Here is a 19,177-nt window from a genome sequence, read left to right as displayed (position 1 = left end):
CTCATCGAGCTCTATGCTCAAATCCTGGCAACCCTAAAAAGAACCCAAGGATTAAAGAGGGGAATGCTCCTCAGTGGCCATGGAGATCATGGGCAAAGGGTGGTGGTGGTGACTTAAGCTCTGTGGAAGTGTACTTCCACAATGCTGACAATTAAGGATCCTGAGAAAAGTACGCCAATGTGTTGCAACACTAAAAACAAAATAACAGAAACCTTTTTCAAAACTAGCCTCCCTCCCCCAAAATTAAAACCCCCTGAAAACAACCGTTTATTGGCTCACAAAGGGCCAACTGTATAGGGGCTTCTAATTTTTGTTGTCATTTCTATTATACATCCAGAAAGCCATACCTGTGCATTCGTGCAACACAGAAACACACACACACACACACACACACTGGAAAGAAGGGTTGGGTTGACATTACACCTGACCCATGTCTAAACACAAGTCTTTGGATTGTGTAGTAATGTGGCCAGCTGGTCTGGCATAGCCCAAGAGTTTGATGTCTGAGACAAGCTGAAGAGGTAGCAACAAGGTCAAGCAGTGGCGCAGGGAATGATGTGACAGCAAATGTGGAAGGGAATTTCTAGTCCCACCAAGTCAATTCTGGCCAGGAAAAAGGCAGGACGGAACATGCAATGCAACAGGTATTCATTCTGCATTCTTTCTCCTCTACATACATCAAAAGCCACTGTTGAATTTCTATCACTTTGGGTTCTCCAAGTGTGGCAGAATAAACAAAGTGTGAGACAAACGATAGTGTGAGAATTTAATATTTCGTTCTCTGTTAAATTATAAGCTCTGGGCTTATTCACACAAAAAGGTGATGCTTGCTTCCTCTATATAATTACATTCCAACTAAAGTACTGCTTGTGTGAGCCTACCCCATTTATTTAAAATGTCTACATCACAGATAGAAATCCATCATGGCAGCTATGCAAAATGTGTATGTTGTTCCTTGAAATATTAAAAGATATTTTAGCAATTTTGACAGCTGAATGTCACAACTTTGATTTCTCAGTAAACAAAGAAAGACATATGCTCATATTACTGAACATCCAAATTTGTTTTCTGTTATTCTGCACGATTCTTTGCTTTCTGAAGGTAATTGAGCTGAAGAGTGCAGCGTCATTACTCTGCAAAGAAAGAAACGTTTATGAATATGTATTCACAAATATTAGAAGATAGGAATATTGTATAGCTATAAAGCCGTACAGTTTCATATGACCTCTCAGGCAGGGTCATGCAGTTGTGGATGGGCCATTAAACTCTCCAGGAGGTCTCCCAGGAAGCTGCTGCCCTGGAAGGCCAATAGTGGAGAAAGATCCCCCCCCCATCTGGGCAACTCCAGAGTCTGCCCCCCAGCAATCACGTACTACTGCTCCTGCTGCTGCACTAGTACAAGCTAAGGTTGCCAGCTCCAGGTTGGGAAATACCTGGAGATTTTCGGGGTGGAACCTGAGGAAGGTGGGGTTTGGGAAGGGGAGGGACTTCAATGGGGTATAATGCCATAGAGTTCACCTTCCAAAGAAGCCATTTTCTCCAGGTGCACTGATCTCTGTCACTTGGAGATCAGTTGAAATAGCGGGAGCTCTCCAGCAACCACCTGGAGGCTGGCAACCCTAGTACAAACATCACCACCACCACTCCACCACCTATGAGGAAGCATCCAGTGGCAGCAGCAGGGATTGCCTGGGAGAGATTGGTATAAAGCTCTGCAGACTGGTAGGGTTGCCAACCTCCAGGCACTAGCTAGAGATCTCCTGCTATTACAACTGATCTCCAGCCGATAGAGATCAGTTCACCTGGAGAAAATGGCCGCTTTGGCAATTGGGCTCTATGGCATTGAAGTCCCTCCCTTTCCCAAACTCCGCCCTCTTCCTCTGGTCACAACTGTTCTGCAAGCACAACTGTTCCCAAGCACATGGGAACTGATTCCCAAGCACATTACACTGGGACTTACTTTTGAGTAGCCATATACAGGATGCTGCTGCAAGCCACTTTAGCTGCCCTGTGTTGGACATAAAAGCTAAGAACTAAGACAGGGGGCCTCTATGGCATTATTTTTTCCAGGGCTGTTTTAGCTTCCCAATCTGCCCTGACAATATAATTTTTTGCTTACTATATACCATATGTGATCTACACCAGTATTTGCTTATGTTGCTAGACAATTATATAATGTAGTTTTCAGATTCTGCAACAGATTTACCACAAATTTTTCAATGCTATTGATTTTGTGCAGTCTGACATCTGAAATGTTTACTTTTATGCTAATATAGTAGATCATTCTTTATATGGAAAGGCTACTCAATCACTTAACAGAGCATCTGAAAAAGATAATGTATAAAACGTGTTAGCAAAAGTACTATGGGCCATCCATATTCTAGCAAGCTAGGCCATAGCACACAGCACTACCTGGCTTCCGAAGAAGAAGGTTTTGTTATCGTTGCTGTGGCAGTGCAAATTACTATTCATTTACACTGTGAAAGGTAAAATAGCTTTACAGAGTTGGGCTGTTACAACAAATAAACAAACAAGGCTTTATGAAGAGTGTAGTTTTCATTTGTTGTATTCGGAACCTTTGTAACTTTGTTCCTATTGACATGGTAGAAGCCAAACCATGGTTTGTCTGTTACATCTGAGCCTTGGCCCATATTAGTAGTTCCATTTCCCTGATTGCCTGCCACTACTTTGAGCAGTGGTAGGAGAAAAATAAATATGGTTTTACCATGGAGTTTCCAGTGAGATTTAGAGCTACCTATGCCACTTCTGGGTTTTTACCACAAGTTATGTGGTGCTGCAGCCAGCATCACACTCCCCCATATTTCCACCCACAGTCCTCCCACTGGTTGCCAGGCACTGCCTGAGAACAGTAGTCCATATACTCTCCTCTTTCCCTCACATGCTCTGATTCCCTTCTTGCCTTCCTACGGCAGGCAAACCATAGTTTGTCATTACATCCAAACCATCAAACATTGCACTTAGCCTCCAAACCAGAACCAGAAACTATGTTCAAACTGTAGCCTTTCATTCTTATGAAGGATAAGCACAAGCTTATTTCAGTTCGGATGTAATGGCAAACTTTATTTTGCTGCCAGAAAGAAGAAATCAGATAATGAAAAAGATGGGGGGGGGGAAGCATGCAAACCCAATGCCTGTTCATTTAATGCCAAATTATGGTTTGCCACTGCAAATGAATCAAATGACAGTCTTTTTCACCAGCATGGATACACAGAACTTACTCATTATGAGGGCAGTCCACGAAGTGGCCACCCCTAGGCCAACACTGGGAGCCATACCTGTGGACATGAAACCTCACAATCCAGCTGCCATACAACAAAGAGCAGGAGTTGCTGTGAATGGCCAGACACAACAGCCCCTCGGTCAGGGAACAGGACATTGTGGCCCTACAGCACTTGACAGCAGAATGTTTTGACTGCTCCCACCAATCACAGCAGTAACACGAGTGGTTGTATGGCTGATGGGCAAGACCTCTGGTGTGGCTGGGATACACTGAGGATGAGGGAATGAATGGCCATTTGTATGGCACAGCGGAGTTAAAGCCCAGACCCTCTGCTCCTGAAGTTACTGCATTGTTACTGTGCTATTGTGTTTCAGGATGTATACTCTAAATTCAGCTCTCCTGGTTACATCAATCGAATCCCCTATGTATTCTGCTCTTTAATAGTGAAACTGGCCCCAGACTCTAAGCAGGCAAGTAAGTTATGACTTAACAAAGTACAGGGTAGCATAAATTGCATTATACTACCCTACACATTCACTTGGACGTAAAGCCCATTGTTTTTAGTGAAAATTATGTTCAAATATGCATTAGTAGAATAAATCAGAGCCTTAAGCGAGAATGGATGGAGGCGTCACAGGGAGTATAAACAGAAGACATTCTGAACTGTTGCAAATGGGTTGTAATTTTAATGGTAAGCTTTTGAAAGACAAACTGGCCTGGAGAAAAGGCTGAGTTAACAAGGGAAATCCTTGAAGAAATCCTAATCTCGACTGGCATGTTGACTGGGAAGGTCACTTCCATCCACGCGTTCTCAGCTGGAGCTGGGCTCCCTCTGTCAGCCCAATTGTCCTTTGCACTCCTGACACTAAGGCAAACTGAAGGTGCCTTCACTGTGCCAGATCCTTGTATTTTACTAGTTTAAAGAGAGTTTCCTTCCCCCCCTTCACCCCGTCAGCTTACATATCATTTCCACAGAGCAGTCACCACAAAAAGGAGCATTGTGTGTGCAAGTGCCTTTTCAATCCCTCCCCTTAAAGGCACACAGCCCTGAATAAAAACAACACTGAGATTTATTCTTTACCACTGCTGTTTAGCAAGCAGGGGAAAGTTACAAGTGTTGTTTTTTTTTTTAAAAAAAATCAGTTGTTTTTTAACAACTAAAAGGAAATTCAGTACTTAAAAAAACTTGGAAAATTGCTATCTTTTCACATAAATCAAATAAAAATTATTTTAAAACTGATTTTTATAAAGCAATCATCTGATACATCCACCATAGTCCAGTCTTAAATTAGAAGGATCCCTTTATTAATAAAATGCAATGATTAGAACAAAAACTAGCCAAAATGATGAATAGATCAAGAAGCCAGAGGAGTTTCCTAGCCTGAACTTATCTTAAATGACAATATGTTTTGAACTTACCTTTATCTTTGCATTTTATAAACAGATATTTGTTACATACAACAGTTAGTTTTACTTTTTTGAATTAAAAGGATTCTTATTTTTAAAAGTTTTAATAGAGAACAAGAATTCACTTTTACAAGATATTACACAAGCATAATGATTGCAATCATCTAAGAAAAGTTCAGACTAATAGTATCTCAATATTTTGGAATAGTTCTTCTGGAAATGAAAGAATATAGACAAGGTTGATCTCTGGCTCCACTCGAGGCTAAAGACTTGACCCTCCTTTAAATGCCCCAGCTTCAAATATGGTGCTAATCAAGATTTTAACAGTGAACATTTTTTCCCCAAAATCGTAGAGGAGGGCTCCCTCAAACAGAATGAAAATCTGGGCACTGGCAACAAGAGCATCACAACAGCACTTTGAGTCAGTGTATCACGCATCAATTGAATGTACTTCCATTTTCAGCTCACTAACAAAGGAGATATGCAGAAGAGTTTTCAGCTCATTAACAGAAGAGATATAAGGCAAGGCAGGCCTGTTAGGAAGGCAGACCAGTCACCTACTCTGGACTAGTTGTTTCACTGAAGTCTATGGGGCTACTCTAAGACCATGTAGCATGAGCTTAATATGATTTCTTCTCTTAAAAAATAACAGATCTAGTGAATTATGCTGTGAGTGATTAAAAACAAAAAATATTTGTACAATTTTAAAAATAAACCCTGCAATCTATTACAGCAATCAAAATCAAGAAATAATTGGGGGGGGGGAATTGAAAATCACACTGATATTTGTGATTTTGTCACCAACTTGTTCTTGTGGTCTTGGATAAGCTTCTTAAATTCCAGCATCTGTTACCTAATGAATAGAGATGGGGAGGTTTTCTTAATAGCACAGAATTGTTGTGGCTTTTAATGAACATTCCACATATAAAGGACTTGCAGATCCTGGATCTTAGTTTTCCCTACAGCACACTAATAAGAAAACATTACATTTGTAACTAGAAACAGAGGCCCCCAGTTTATCCTCAGTCAGACACTATGTACATTTACATTAATCAATATGAACAATGTGTGTGCCATTAGGCCTAAAGTAAATAGGAAATAATCACACTTTAAACATTAAAGGCCTCTTGATATACAAATGCGTAATTGCCAAGAAAAAGATATGTTTTTATATCTCTACTATGAAATATAACAGCAAGAACAAACTGTACAGCTGATGCATTTGTAGTATTCATTATTTTTAATCAACCATGGCCATGTTATGCTCTGTAAACAAAAAATTAGCTTAAAAGGTGCAAATAGATTTTCTTCTTATCATTATTTTTTAATTTAGCTACCTCTCCATCAGCTCTCCTCATCCATAAACTCCTTTTGATGTTAAAATTAGGTCTACCAAGTAGCCCTGCTTTATACTTGAATGAGGAAGATGATGATTTAGCGCTCGTATTTGCACTGGCAGTCTTAGCTATGGGTCAACATGGGCACTTGCCTGCCCCCCAACTGCCATGAAGCTGCCCTGACTGCCCTCTCTGCTGCCACAGCCAGAGTGGCAACCTGAGAAGTGAGAGACAAAGGCTAAACCCTCACCCCCACAACCGCCATACGTTTTCCCTGCCCTTAAAATGCTGTAATCGAGTCAAGGGGACAGGCAGAGGGAGCAGGAGTGCTACAAGACACTGCCCACTCACCCAGCCTGCCCTGGACAGACAGCTGACTGGCATGTGAGAGGGTGGGCAAGTGGGTGGGTAGTTCAAGGCACCACTCTTCCTCTATGATTCAGTCCTTCCTTGTTGACAGCAGAGCCCGCCCGCCCCACCTGAGAAGCCAGCCGCTGTTACTATCTGGTTGATTAGTACGCCAGGCTGCAGCTATGTGTGAAGGAAGCGCACACACACAATGGCATCACATGCTCTTTCTTCTCTCCTGAGGCTCATGTAGCAGCTATTTTCACACTGTGCTGACCCTCACAATAAACAACTCACAGGTGACTGAGGTATGTGATGGTGGGAATAAAGGGGTGTGGGGATCCCCATCTTTGACTTTTGCCCAAGGTTCAATAATCACTCAGATTATTTCTGTGTATTGCCCATCATCAGCACAGAAACATGGTACTAAAACTAAAGACTATACTGTGGCGCAATCACACCAAATCATGGTTTGAGTTTCCATACATACAACAAGCAAGCTATGATTTAAAGCAACTTCAGTTTTCCACCCTCTCAGCTGCCAGTCCACACATTATGGAATACACAGGTTCTGGGATCCCTACCCTGTGTAACAGTCAGATGTGAGTTGCAAGTTCTCAGTTCTTGCACATGTGGTGCTCAGTTAGGATTGGAACACATAAGTTTCCTCAGTGGGCCAAATATTATCTAGAGACCATTTCAATTCAGGCAAATGGCATGGTGGGGAAGGCTGAACTAAGAACTGTAATGAGGAGAACCAGCAAGTCATGCCTGACTGTTATACAGGGGAGGGGTGCCCACACCCAACCTGTGTACTCCATAATTTGTAAATTGGATTAATGATCACTGCCATTTCCATGATCAACAGCTTTTTCAGGCAGAGCAATGGCTATAACTAGGTTTGTCAACTGACACCGAACCATACTTGGTTGGCAAACCATAGTTTATGATTTGGGTTTGTTGGGGGGTTACAAGCTACAGTTTGTCAATTGAGACATTACACCAAACCATACTTTTGTTTCCTCAGCCGTGTTTTGACATGATGCCAGGACTGAGCCAGTGACACTGCAGCTGATCTGACACAGGAACCACAGTAATGTCTATTCCTAAAAACACTGTTTAAAAACATATTCAGAATGCCAACTGCTGAAATACTGCTGCAGTAAGACCTTTGTAGCAAATACGTACCATTGATAGGGCATAAGTATCACATCGTTGGGCATCAATTCTACAAAAATATTTCAAAATGTTTTTCAGCATGTGGCATCCAAGATTTTTAAATGCCTACTTTTAAAAAAGGATAAAGGTGCAAGCACTGGTTGATTACTAACCCATGGTTTTACATCACATCCCAATGTTCATTGGCAAACTATGTCCTTTTATGCATGGGTTGGATCTCCCTGGTTGGACCTGGGTTCATTGCACATTAATGTAACCTGATTTGGGGAAAACTGTATGCATTGGCTTGAATGATCAGGAGTGAAACTGTGTGCTAATCGAGACATAAATACAGAAAAGCAGTCTCCTAAACTCAAGTCACCCCTTTAAATGCTGCTCTGTAATTGGCTTACTTCGCAGTGCTCACCGTAAGAGATTTCCTTCCCCCCAAACCCAACTGCAGAATAAAAAAGCATTTTAAGAACAAAAAATGGAGCAATCTGAAAGGGGGGGGGGAATCCAAGCCTCGTTTTTAAAAAGCCTTTCTTTTGCTCAGAAAGAACTCTTGAAGCACTTGAATCCCTGCCTCTTTAAACACTGCTTTGTGATTGGCTGTTAGAGAAGCCAATCTTCTGTGTTTTCCCCTGTTTACTCATCTGCACGCTGCTTTGAGCCAGGCTGAGCTCAGGGGAGAGGGAAAAGTCAGATTAACAGAGGAGTGGGAGGACCTGGGTTGGTTTTGCATCAAAACAGCATCAAGCTACCAAGGAATGGGATATCATGCATACTGAAAAGTTAGATCCTGGCTGAAACAGGGAATAAAGGAGGTTACAGCGACCATGCATAAATGACCTATGTTTATGGGGTGGTTTGCCATTGCCTTCCCCAGTCGTCTACACTTTATCCTCAGCAAGATGGGTACTCATTTTACTTACCTCGGAAGGATGGAAGGCTGAGTCAACCTTGAGCCGGCTATCAGAAATCGACTTCTGTCAGGATCAAACTCAGGTAGTGAGTAGAGCTTTGACTGCAGTACTGCAGCTTACCACTCTATGGGGCTCTCTAAGGCTTACTTGTGTGTGCGTAAAGTGCCTTCAAGTCGCAGCCGACTTATGGCGACCCCTTTTGGGGTTTTCATGGCAAGAGACTAACAGAGGTGGTTTGCCAGTGCCTTCCTCTGCTCAGCAACCCTGGACTTCCTTGGTGGTCTCCCATCCAAATACTAACCAGGGCTGACCCTGCTTAGCTTCTGAGATCTGACGAGATCAGGCTAGCCTGGGCCATCCAGGTCAGGGCAAGGCTTACTTACAGCTCATATTTTAGCCATTAATAAGAAAAGGCAGGTGTGCTAAAGCTATGTCATCATACAACTTAGAAAACAATGATTTAATCAAAAGAGTAAATAATAAAGGGTAGCATCACCTGATATTTTCATTAACCATTGATCACGATGATTGAAAGGACACAAATACACTACCCAGAAATACATTTCCTGCCCTGCAACCACAAGGCATATGATTTTATTCAGCCTATCTTCTGTGTTCTTATAGGTCGGTCAGTCTTGTGTAATTAACACTGAAATGTGTGCACACTTATTTAGGAACAACTTCCATTGGATGAAGCGAGACTTATGACTGAGTAAATATGCTATATTTGAAAGTAAACGTGCCTAGGATCAGGACCTAAGGCACACAAGATCGTGCAGTACATGAGGAAAAAATGTGTCTTACATTTGCAATGGGACAGACAAATGTAGTGCCAAGTGAGACCTGTATCAACTACTTTAAAAATGTAGGTAAGTGCCCTTGCCACTTGGTCCCTAAACCAGAAATTACTTGGGGCAATCATTGAATGTGGCCGTATTCTACTGGCCTGCGATTATCTTAAGATGTGGTGTTCAGTATAATAGGACTTTCCATTAAAAGGTACATATTCTGCCCATCCTGTTTATCATGTATTTCTCTAAATTGAATGAGAAGAATGTGGTTCTAAGACAAAGCTGCTGATTAATAACAACAAGTGATACGGAACTTCATTTAGTATTAATGTTTCCCCTAAAGGTTTTGGACTACATGAGTTTTATAAACAGTAAACAAATTGGTATTAGTTTACAATAAAATGAAATGGGATTAGTTTACTAACAGAGTGATAAAATGGTATGTCATAAAATGATACTGCTAAGGCTTAATGGACCTTTATCACTTTGTATTATGTTTAAAAATGCCCTTATCTGTCTCACACCTTGTTATACTATAGTTGAGAGTTAATGAGTATCAATGACGTAAAATTACACAAAATAGTAATACAGCATTCCCACTGAGGTGGGAAAGCCATTATCCCATACCAAGGGGCTTAAGGCAGTCTAATATACCAAGGTCTCATATTTTACTAATTGTACTATATTCAAGTTTATTTTCCCTTGACCCTTAAAATTTTGGGCACCCACAGGAACTGGTCTCTATCATCTCCAGTTGCATTTGTCCTTTCTATGACCCTCAGTACCCATACTTGTGGGGCATTAAGAATAAATATGCAGTGTCTACCCAAGCAAACCATGAACCCAAAACAGTCAGAGATGGACTGAAGGGTTCAAACCTCACTATTGCACAAATGAAATCCATGTGATTTGCTCCATTCCAGAAATCCCTTCCCCAGATGCTATACTAGTTCTTAACATATTAATATAGTACTTAAGAACTCAGCATATTCCATCATATTTCATTGAGCAACCTCTTATACACCCTGTCTTGGAAAAAAATGTTCTGAATTAGGCTAAAGTAGCACTTTTTCCCTCCTGTCAGGCCCATCACCATTGCCCAAATATTAGTCTATTCACAAACTGTACTATTCTGTACAGGCATGATTTGGAGAATGCAACATTAATTGTATGCACATAAAAACTACCCAATTTATACAGCCATGTGTCTACAGCTTTTAAGAAGATAAAAATCTATTTTGTCTTCAGCACATGGGTAAATGTTTCCAGAAAAAAAAGAAAAAATTAATGAGAAATCCCATTAAGAGCACAGCTATGCATGGGAATACACAGGGTTTCTGAAGGGAAAATGTAGTTTCTTTTCTGAAGAAACAAAAAATACCATGTTGTCATGTGCAGCAGATATATGTTTTATAAGATGTATCAGAAGTCTAATCTGTGATCTTCAATTCACACTCTTGGAAGTGTGCTCCGTTGTAATCAGTGGGGCATACTTTTAAGTTGACGACTCAGATGTGTGGAGCAATTAAAAGGTATGTTATCTACTTGAAATGCAAAAAGTTTTCATAACTGTATTATATTACAGCAATGGGGAAAAAACCAATAAGAACCAAGACCACAAATATCACACATTTAAATGCAGAGAACAAAGACAAAGTTGCCAGGTAGGGTATGGATATAATAAATAAACATAATAGATCTAATATAGATCCATCATCATATCATTACAAAGACACTTATTAAGACAACTGTCTTTGTGAAACCATTGCTCCATTTAGACAATTGCTCCATTTTAGCTCTCTAAATCTAGATAGAGATCAGTTAAAAATTAAATCACATTCTATAATTCAAAGCCTTGCCCCAAGGATCAAAGGTAAAGATAATGGCCAGCAGGTCCAATCAAGTTTCTGTTGTTATCTCATTTTAATTACCCTATAAACAATACATCATATAACACATTTGTGTAAGTATATTGTACCTATTCTGAATGGTTAATAGCATAGCCATGTCTATAAATGTTTTATATCCCATTTTATGATCAACAGGTGATTAAACAAATAATTTTTGGAAACCAACACACTAACGGCATTTATGCAAGAAATGAATTCTGTTTCGAAGAAATATGCTGCAGTTCCTGTTCTAAGAATCCCAAGCGAACAAGGATTTGACTCTGTATTGAGATCCCCATTTGCACAGCACTACCTCAAGACGCATTAAAATAAGGCAAGTGTTAACAGCATACAAGTTACCGAGAAGCCACAACGGATAATATTTTGTTTGTAAAATAATCACATTATACATCAGTTCTTATATGAAATGCTTTATGAAAGAAATGTTCCAATACAGAGGTCTATAAGACTCCTCAATGGTAATTTTTTCACTCGGGCTCACAAAATTCACTACTGACATACGTATGCTGTTTGTTTGTACATGACAGACAGACAGATGATTTATCCCTGTTGCCAGATATCACACTTGTACAGTCTGTATCTTCTGATAGTGAATATATTACATGAAGTACAATACGTTTTAGAGGTGCACTAAGGATCCTAATCCTCAAAGAATTGAGTGTGCAGCAATCTTCTTCAAAGTAATAAAGAGAGTGATTAACAGTGCAATTCTAATCAAAGTCACACCCTTCTCAATCCATCGAAGTCAATGGTCATTGATCATAGAAGTGTAACTCTGATTAGGATTGCTCTATAGAGCATAGAGCTTTAATGGGAACATGGCTTGTCTGCATTCTAATGGCATCATTCATGATGGTGGCTAAAATGTTCACATGTGGCTAAACTTGTGCGATCTTGTTAGACACTGAAGAATCTATAGTGCACTGGAAGTTCTACATTGGTGTCCAGGTACCACATTTGCACTAGAATCACTATGCCCAAGCTCTCTACTGCATTGGTGCCACAATGTGGCAGACCAATGTAAGTGTCTATTTGCTTTAACATTACAGAACCACCCCCTAAATCTAGATCATTACTGTGTCATTGATACAGCTCTCCTTTGGACTAAATCCCAGGGATTGGGATTTTTATTTCACTATAAGTGACAGCTATTCTAGCAAAACCAGGGATACCACACCCATTAAAGCTGTCAGCTAGTTTAGCAGTTTTTTAATGGTCTCTGTATTTTTCTTGATTAGGTGTTACTTTTACATTTTATCCTGTACCCTCCTGAATTTCATGACAGTCTGATCCTGCTGCTTATTTCTTTTTCATACTTCAACATAAAATGACAACATAATGAAGATCTAGAAAATGAAAGTTTCTAATGGAACAAAACTGTGTGAGTTTTTAAGGTACCACAAGAAGACTCCAGTCTATTTCATCTTCTGGAATGGTGCTACAGAACAGATATCCCAAGTTACAAACATTCACTTAGCAGCCCAGCAACTACATTCACATGCATTTCTACAGAAGAGCTGGTTGGCATGAAACAAACCTTTATGAGCTAGGAAGATCCACAGTTTTTGCAGGAAACCTTTCCAGTATCTCAAGAAGTAACCATATTTCAGGGGTGCATGCCTGTCCTGTTTGCATAAGGTTACTAGACACCCCCTTCACTGGCTATTGCATGAAATAAATATATCACTCCCTGGATAAAACAGCTAAAGACCATTGGTTCTTGTGGGTTATCCGGGCTGTGTAACCGTGGTCTTGGTATACCAATGAACTCTGACTGTGAAAGCCTTCGACAATATTTTCAGCTAAAGACCCTTCCTGAGAAGCGGATACTGAGTTATCTGCTGTCAAATAGATCGGTCAATTGTGTGAGAGATGTGGCAACTTTTCTCTTTATTAGCGTCAAGGCAAAATTGAATTTCATTTCCCCTTTTTAAAGGGTGAAGCGGTTGATAGATAGCCAGTGGCTGTTAAATCTAGGGAAAGGAAATAGTTGTTCTTTTATTTGCTGCCCACCTTCCTTGCTCTGTGGCAACCCGGGTGGGTTGCATGGAATTCTCAGGAGGTCTCCTCGCTTGCCACCTGGGACACAAACCTCACTAACTTCTTGTGCGTGTGTGTGTGTTAAGTGCCCTCAGGTCGCTTCATGGCAACCCTATGAATGAAAGTCCTATCTTTGACAGCCTTGCTCAGGTCTTGCAAACTGAGGGCTGGGGCTTCGTCCATCTCTTGTTGGGTCTTCCTCTTTTCCTGCTGCCCTCCGCTTTTCCTAGCAACTTACTTCTTAGCACATAGGAATTTGGGGGTGATCCCTGCCAGGCAGGGCTGGAGGCTGGAGGGCATCCCTGCGCTTGCCCCGAGGAGCCCGGAGCGGCGGCCGGCGCCTCTTCCCCTCGCCCGCCCGCCCCTCCCACCGCCAGGATTCCCGCGGCTGGCGAAGGGAGCCCCTCCCGCGCGCCACCACTTACAGGTAGGAGGTGAAGGCGCTGAGGTCGGCGGGCACGCTCGTCAGGCCCAGGTCCGAGCAGCCCACCCTCAGCAGCAGGCCGTCGGGCTCGCAGAGGCAAGCGGCCGGGCAGTGCCTGGGGCGCCTCCCCGCGCCTCGGCCAGGCGCCGCGTCCAGCAGCCCCAGCCAGCCGAGCAGAAGCAGGGCGCGAGCGGCCGCCGCCGCCGCCGAGGAGGTGTCCATGGTGCCAGGGCGCGGGGGCGGCGGAGCGGGCGCGGCGGCTTGGCGGAGCAGGCCGGGGGCGCCGCTGTCATCCCCCGGGCGGTGACTGGAGGGGGCCGAGAAGCGCCGACGGCTCTGAGCGGGGCTCGCGTGTCTCTCTCTCTCTCTGTGTGTGTGTGTGTGTGTCTGCGCGGGCTCCCCTCCTCAGCTCGGGATGCGCGCCTGCGAGGCGGGAGGCTGCCCGCCACCACCGCCGCCGAAGCCCCTGGACCTTGCGGCGCAGTGGGGACGCCGCTGGCGCGCTGCTGCTCTCTGCGGCGGCATCTCCGCTTACCCGCCGCTTTAAAGAGCGGCTGGAGTCTGAACCGCGCGCGCCCGCTGACGTCGCCCGAACGTTGCCCGTCGCGGCGCTTCCGCCCCGCTCCTGCCAGCGCCTGTGGGAGGGCTGAGCGGGCCAGGAAGCTCGCGAAGGGGCGGGGCTTGGCCTGGTGTCGCCGGCGGGGAGCGCAGGCGCGCCCTGTTGGGTGAGGGGTGTGTGCGTGGGGTTGCTGTTGGTGACCTCGGTGTTGCAGTCTTTGGCGCCAAATGTGGGGAAGGGGCCGGCTTGGCCACCGCTCAGACCCGTCGCTCGTGACGGAGAGCGTCTCCCTCTCGCCCCGCACAGGAATTCCCTCAGGCCCAGTGAAAACAAACCGGAGTCTTGTGACACCTTAAAGACTGACGGAAATGTGTTCCCCGTTAAAGCTTTTGTGGACCAGAGCCCACTTCTTCAGATGAAATGAGGCACAGGCAAACCTGTAGGGACAAGATGGTGGGAGGGAGGGTCGGTGGGGGACAGCCGGGTCAAAGGGCCACGAAGTACAGTGGAATGTAGTTGTGTAATATCCAAATAGAATTTAAAAAAAAAAAAAAAGGTACAGAGACCGTTCTCTAAGTATATCCAGCTGGTTAACACTTGTAGTGGGTAGGGGAGTCCCAGGTATTGAAAGTAAATGAGACTAAAACAACCTCTCTTGTCTCTGTTGAACTGAACGGCTGGAGAGAGGGAGCGTGAAGAAAGGATGGATCTATGACAGTGATGATCTTATGTGGAAGGTGTAACAAAAAAAAAAAAGCAATCAGCCGCTGCCTATGGTAGGTCTCTGAAGATTACTACTGGGGTTTCCACCTATTTTCTAACAGAGGGCGCCTTTAACAATGCATGAGAAACAAAGTCAGCAAGTGAAGCCTTAGGTTCCTTTCTCAATACAAAGGTACAGTGATTGGGGAAGGGGGCTCTTATATCCAAACAGGAATGGGGACAGGGGGAGAAACATCAAGAAGCCAACTGGGCTTGCTTTACATATGATAGTTGCTCAACTCATGAGGGGTGACGGAATTAACATTCCTGGAATTAACATTCCTTGTGGAATTAACATTTTACAGGGGGATTATTTCCCTGTAAAAGGAACATCTTCCAGTGGAATGATATGGTATAGCCTGATCTTGTCAGTTCTCAGGAACTAAGCAGTTTGATAGTTGAATGGGGGACCACCAAGTACAGCAACTTGACAGCACTTTACACAGACACACCTCTGTCTCTCTCCTTTCAATATAGTATACAAATACAAAGATTTGCATAGGTATGCCAGTCTTCTCTAAGCAGTGAGAAGATCCAGAGAAGATCTCAGGTTTAGCTCCCTTTGGGGGAGAGAAAGCACAGGAAACTATCATTGTTCTTGCAATGTGTGCTTTATTTCTAAGTAGAACACAGGTGGAGACATCCAGAGTATCCTACAAGGCAGCAGATCCACTACCCCACATCAAATCCTTAACCCTGTAACAAGCTTCATTTTCCAGACCAGACGGCTAGGGCTGTTGGAAAAAAAAAACTCAGTAAAATTCAGATTCGGCAAAATTTGGCCCATTTTAATTCGGGAAATGCCGAAGTCCAAACTCCCCCGATTCGGATCCGTGCAATTCGGCATGCGATTCAGAGTTCGGGAATAAATTCGGCCAAATAAAGCCATTTAAAGCACATTTGCGGCTTTCCGCGGCTCCAGGGGGGGCATTTTTGGGGGTAGAGGTCCCAAACTTTCAGGGTAGCTTGAGGGGACTCTTCTTGCAAGAACCCCCAAGTTTTGTAAAGATTGGGTTAGAGGGTCCCGGGCGTGAGCCTGGCTGCTGCGTGGCCCGGGGAGAGAAAAAGAGCGTCTGTGTGTGTGTGAGAGAGATCCCTGTGGGGGGGGGGGATGTGCACATTTATTTTTGTCGGCTTGCTTTTCAGTCAGACTCCCGGGGCCAGGGTAATGGTACAGCCCAACTGCCGAGGCAACCAGACCCCCGGGCCTGGGTAATGGTACGGCCCAACTGCTGAGGCAACCAGACCCCCGGGCCAGGGTAATGGTACGGCCCAACTGCCGAGGCAACCACAATGGCCTTCTCCCAAGAACTGCAGTTGGGAGAAGGCCATTGTGGTTGCCTCGGCAGTTGGGCCGTACCATTACCCCGGCACGGGAGTCTGACTGAAAGGCAAGCCGACAAAAAAAAATGTGCACACACCCCCATGGGGATCTATCTCAAATATACACAGATGCTCTTTCTTTCGCTCCCCGGGCCACGCAGCGGCCAGGCTCACACACTCACCCACAACTGATTGGCCAGAAGACCACCCAGCTTGGCCACCGATTGGCCGCAGGAGGATGCTCCTTTGAGGGCTCCGAATTTGTACAAATTTCTTCGCCATCTGCCCGAACTCGCCGAGTTAGGCTTGTCGTTTTCCTGCCTTTTTTGACTTCGGTTCTATCCGAAGTAGAAACTGCCGAATCGGGGAAAATTCGACTGTTTTGGGGTTCGGGACGAACCAAATCGACAGCCCTACAAATGGCTTTCACTCTCTCTGCTTCTTTCTCTGACCCAGATCCCAAGATTGTCCTTTTTCACACTTACCCCTGAACCCATCCCCTACTGTGCATAGGAGAGACCTTCTCCAAACTCTAATGAGTCCTTGAACAAGAGAGATCTCTGGAAACCATCTCCTGACAATTAGGTCTCATTGAGAAATTAGAGCCATTAAGGAACATTAACATTCCTCTTTAGGAATGCACCCTTACTTATAGACCCATGCATGCTAATCAGACAGCTGTCTCACAACATTACATACATTGAATCTCAGTGAAAAATGTGGACTATAAATAAAGTAAACAAATTCAATGCATTGATTGGATCTAGTTAGTGACAGATTAGCCAGTGTGGTTTTGAGGTTGTTGTTATATCAAGCTCATAGGCTTATCATAAGTAAGTTTCATACATTGTGTGTGATAGCGACAAGATAGTCAGAAATTACATTTAGACGTAACTAGACCTAGAACAGAACTTAGTTTTTGCCCACCAAATTTTCCACTTCCTAAAGTGGAGGAATTACACAGACATAAAAGTGTCAGAATATTATCATTGAAAGTAGTCTGCAAATTATTATTCAAAAAGCTTAGCTTTTTGTAGACTTGTCAAGGGTCAGTTGTTTGTCAATCTATTTCCATTTAATGGGAATGGCAATTTGGAGTCATATGGATTCATTGGTTATTTGTCTATGGCTGGAAACAATGCCCTGTTCATATGTTACAGTCTCATGTACTGGGAGGCAGGCAGCTACACAGAGATCCTCCTGTTACAGGCAGTCCCCATGTTGTCTGCAAGGAGCAATGCATGGATTTGCAGCTTCAGTAGATATGAACCAGAACCCAGAAAAATCAGGCTTTGGTATAAGTGTTTACAGATGCTGCACGGGTGGGCAAAACCCACACATTGCCCCCTTTAGATAACATGGCATCCATGTGTATCAGGAGAATGATGAGTGGTGCATGCCTCTAGTACATTCAGTCAGAATGTTTCGGAGCTCTTATGACATACCTTATTGGCTATATTGGTGGCTTCGGGACCCCCTCTCCTGGTGCACCCCAGAAAGAACATTATGTTCTACTAATACCAACCTTTTGGTAGTCTCCGGCCCTGGGAGAGTATGGCTGTCCTGGCCTGGTGGAATTCCCTTTCTAATGATATCAGGGCTCTGCGGGACCCTGAAGATTTCCTCAGGGCCTGCTAGACAGAATTATTCCACCAGGCCTACAACTGAGGGCAGCCACAGGTTGTCATCTGTGCTGGCCTTCCAACCCCCTCCCCCACCTTATCCATCTATTAAATTATGTGGGGGACTGTCTGCTCTACCAGGTCCTCAGCGGCTACTAGGATTTGTTTGTGCGCCATCTGGTATATTAATATTACTGTATATTTTAAGAATTTAATGGTTAAATTATTGGATGTTTTAGGAGTTTTAATGGTTAAATTGTGATTTTATTGTATTATTGTAATTGATTGTTGTTACCTGCCCTGAGCCCTGTCTTTGCCAGGGATTGAGGGCGGGATAGAAATCTCAATAAATAAATAAAATAAATATATGTGGATCCTGGATTTGGTTCCCACCTTCAGACTTATTATAAGAATATAATGCTTTGTAACTTTGTCAGGACAATAAAGGGGTGGGATGTAGGTTATCTGAGGGGGAAAATCAAAGATACATGCATACACTAACTGCTAGAGCTAGGGAACATAGAGAAGAAAAAGTCAACTGACATCTGGAAAGATCTGAGTCAGATCTCTAGTTTACAATGGGTAGCTGTGTTAGTCTGTCTGTAGCTACTGCTACAGAAAGCAAGAGTCCAGTAGCACCTTAAAGACAACAAAATTTCTGGCAGGGTATGAGCTTTTGTGAGTCATATCTCACTTCTTCTGATACAGCTAGAATGTGAGTCTATCTATCCTTAAGTACAGAAGAGCGAATTAGGACGCCCGTCAATAGCATGTAAATGTCAAGCACAAGTAAATGACATTAGCAGTGTGATTGGATTAGGTGTGATATGCAGAGGGGTAGTAGGCATGGAGAAATCAGCATTGGTAATGAGACAGGAGTCCCAGGTCCCTATTCAATCCAGGAGAATGCATTGTCTTGAGTTTCATTACTGGTTGTTAATTCAGCAGTCTCTCTTTCTAATCTCCATTTGTAATCCCTTTGGAAGAGAACTGCTGCACTTAAATCAGCAACTGAATGTCCTGGAAGGTTAAAATGTCCCCGCACTGGTTTCTGAATGTTGTGGTTTCTGATGTCAGTCTTATGTCCATTTAATCTTTGACACAGGGACTGAATTGTTTGTCCAATGTAAATGGTGGAAGGGCATTGCTGGCATGTGATGGCAGAAATCACGTTAGATGATGAATAGGACTATCAACCTGCGGTAGTATGGCTGATGTTGCTGGGCCCAGTGATAGTGTTACTAGGATCTATATGAGAGCAAAGTTGGCACCTTTGCAGATCTCTAATTTATCATGAGGCACAAAACAATCCCCAAGGAGTGTGTACCA

The 19,177-nt window shown here is 43.5% G+C and overlaps 1 protein-coding gene across 1 annotated transcript in view; it reads right to left on the bottom strand.

Annotated features, from left to right (window-relative positions):
- Positions 1–13,804, bottom strand: part of LGR5 (leucine rich repeat containing G protein-coupled receptor 5) — an 81,873-nt gene extending 68,069 nt beyond the window's left edge. Inside the window, exon 1 of the mRNA XM_056847310.1 lies at positions 13,584–13,804. Coding sequence (XP_056703288.1) covers positions 13,584–13,804 — 221 coding nt within the window. The remainder of the gene's footprint in view (positions 1–13,583) is intronic.
- Positions 13,805–19,177: the final 5,373 nt, after the last annotated feature.

This window comes from Euleptes europaea, chromosome 3, assembly GCF_029931775.1.
Source record: "Euleptes europaea isolate rEulEur1 chromosome 3, rEulEur1.hap1, whole genome shotgun sequence".
NCBI classification, from domain to species: domain Eukaryota; kingdom Metazoa; phylum Chordata; class Lepidosauria; order Squamata; family Sphaerodactylidae; genus Euleptes; species Euleptes europaea.
This window is presented reverse-complemented; position numbering and strand designations above follow the sequence as displayed.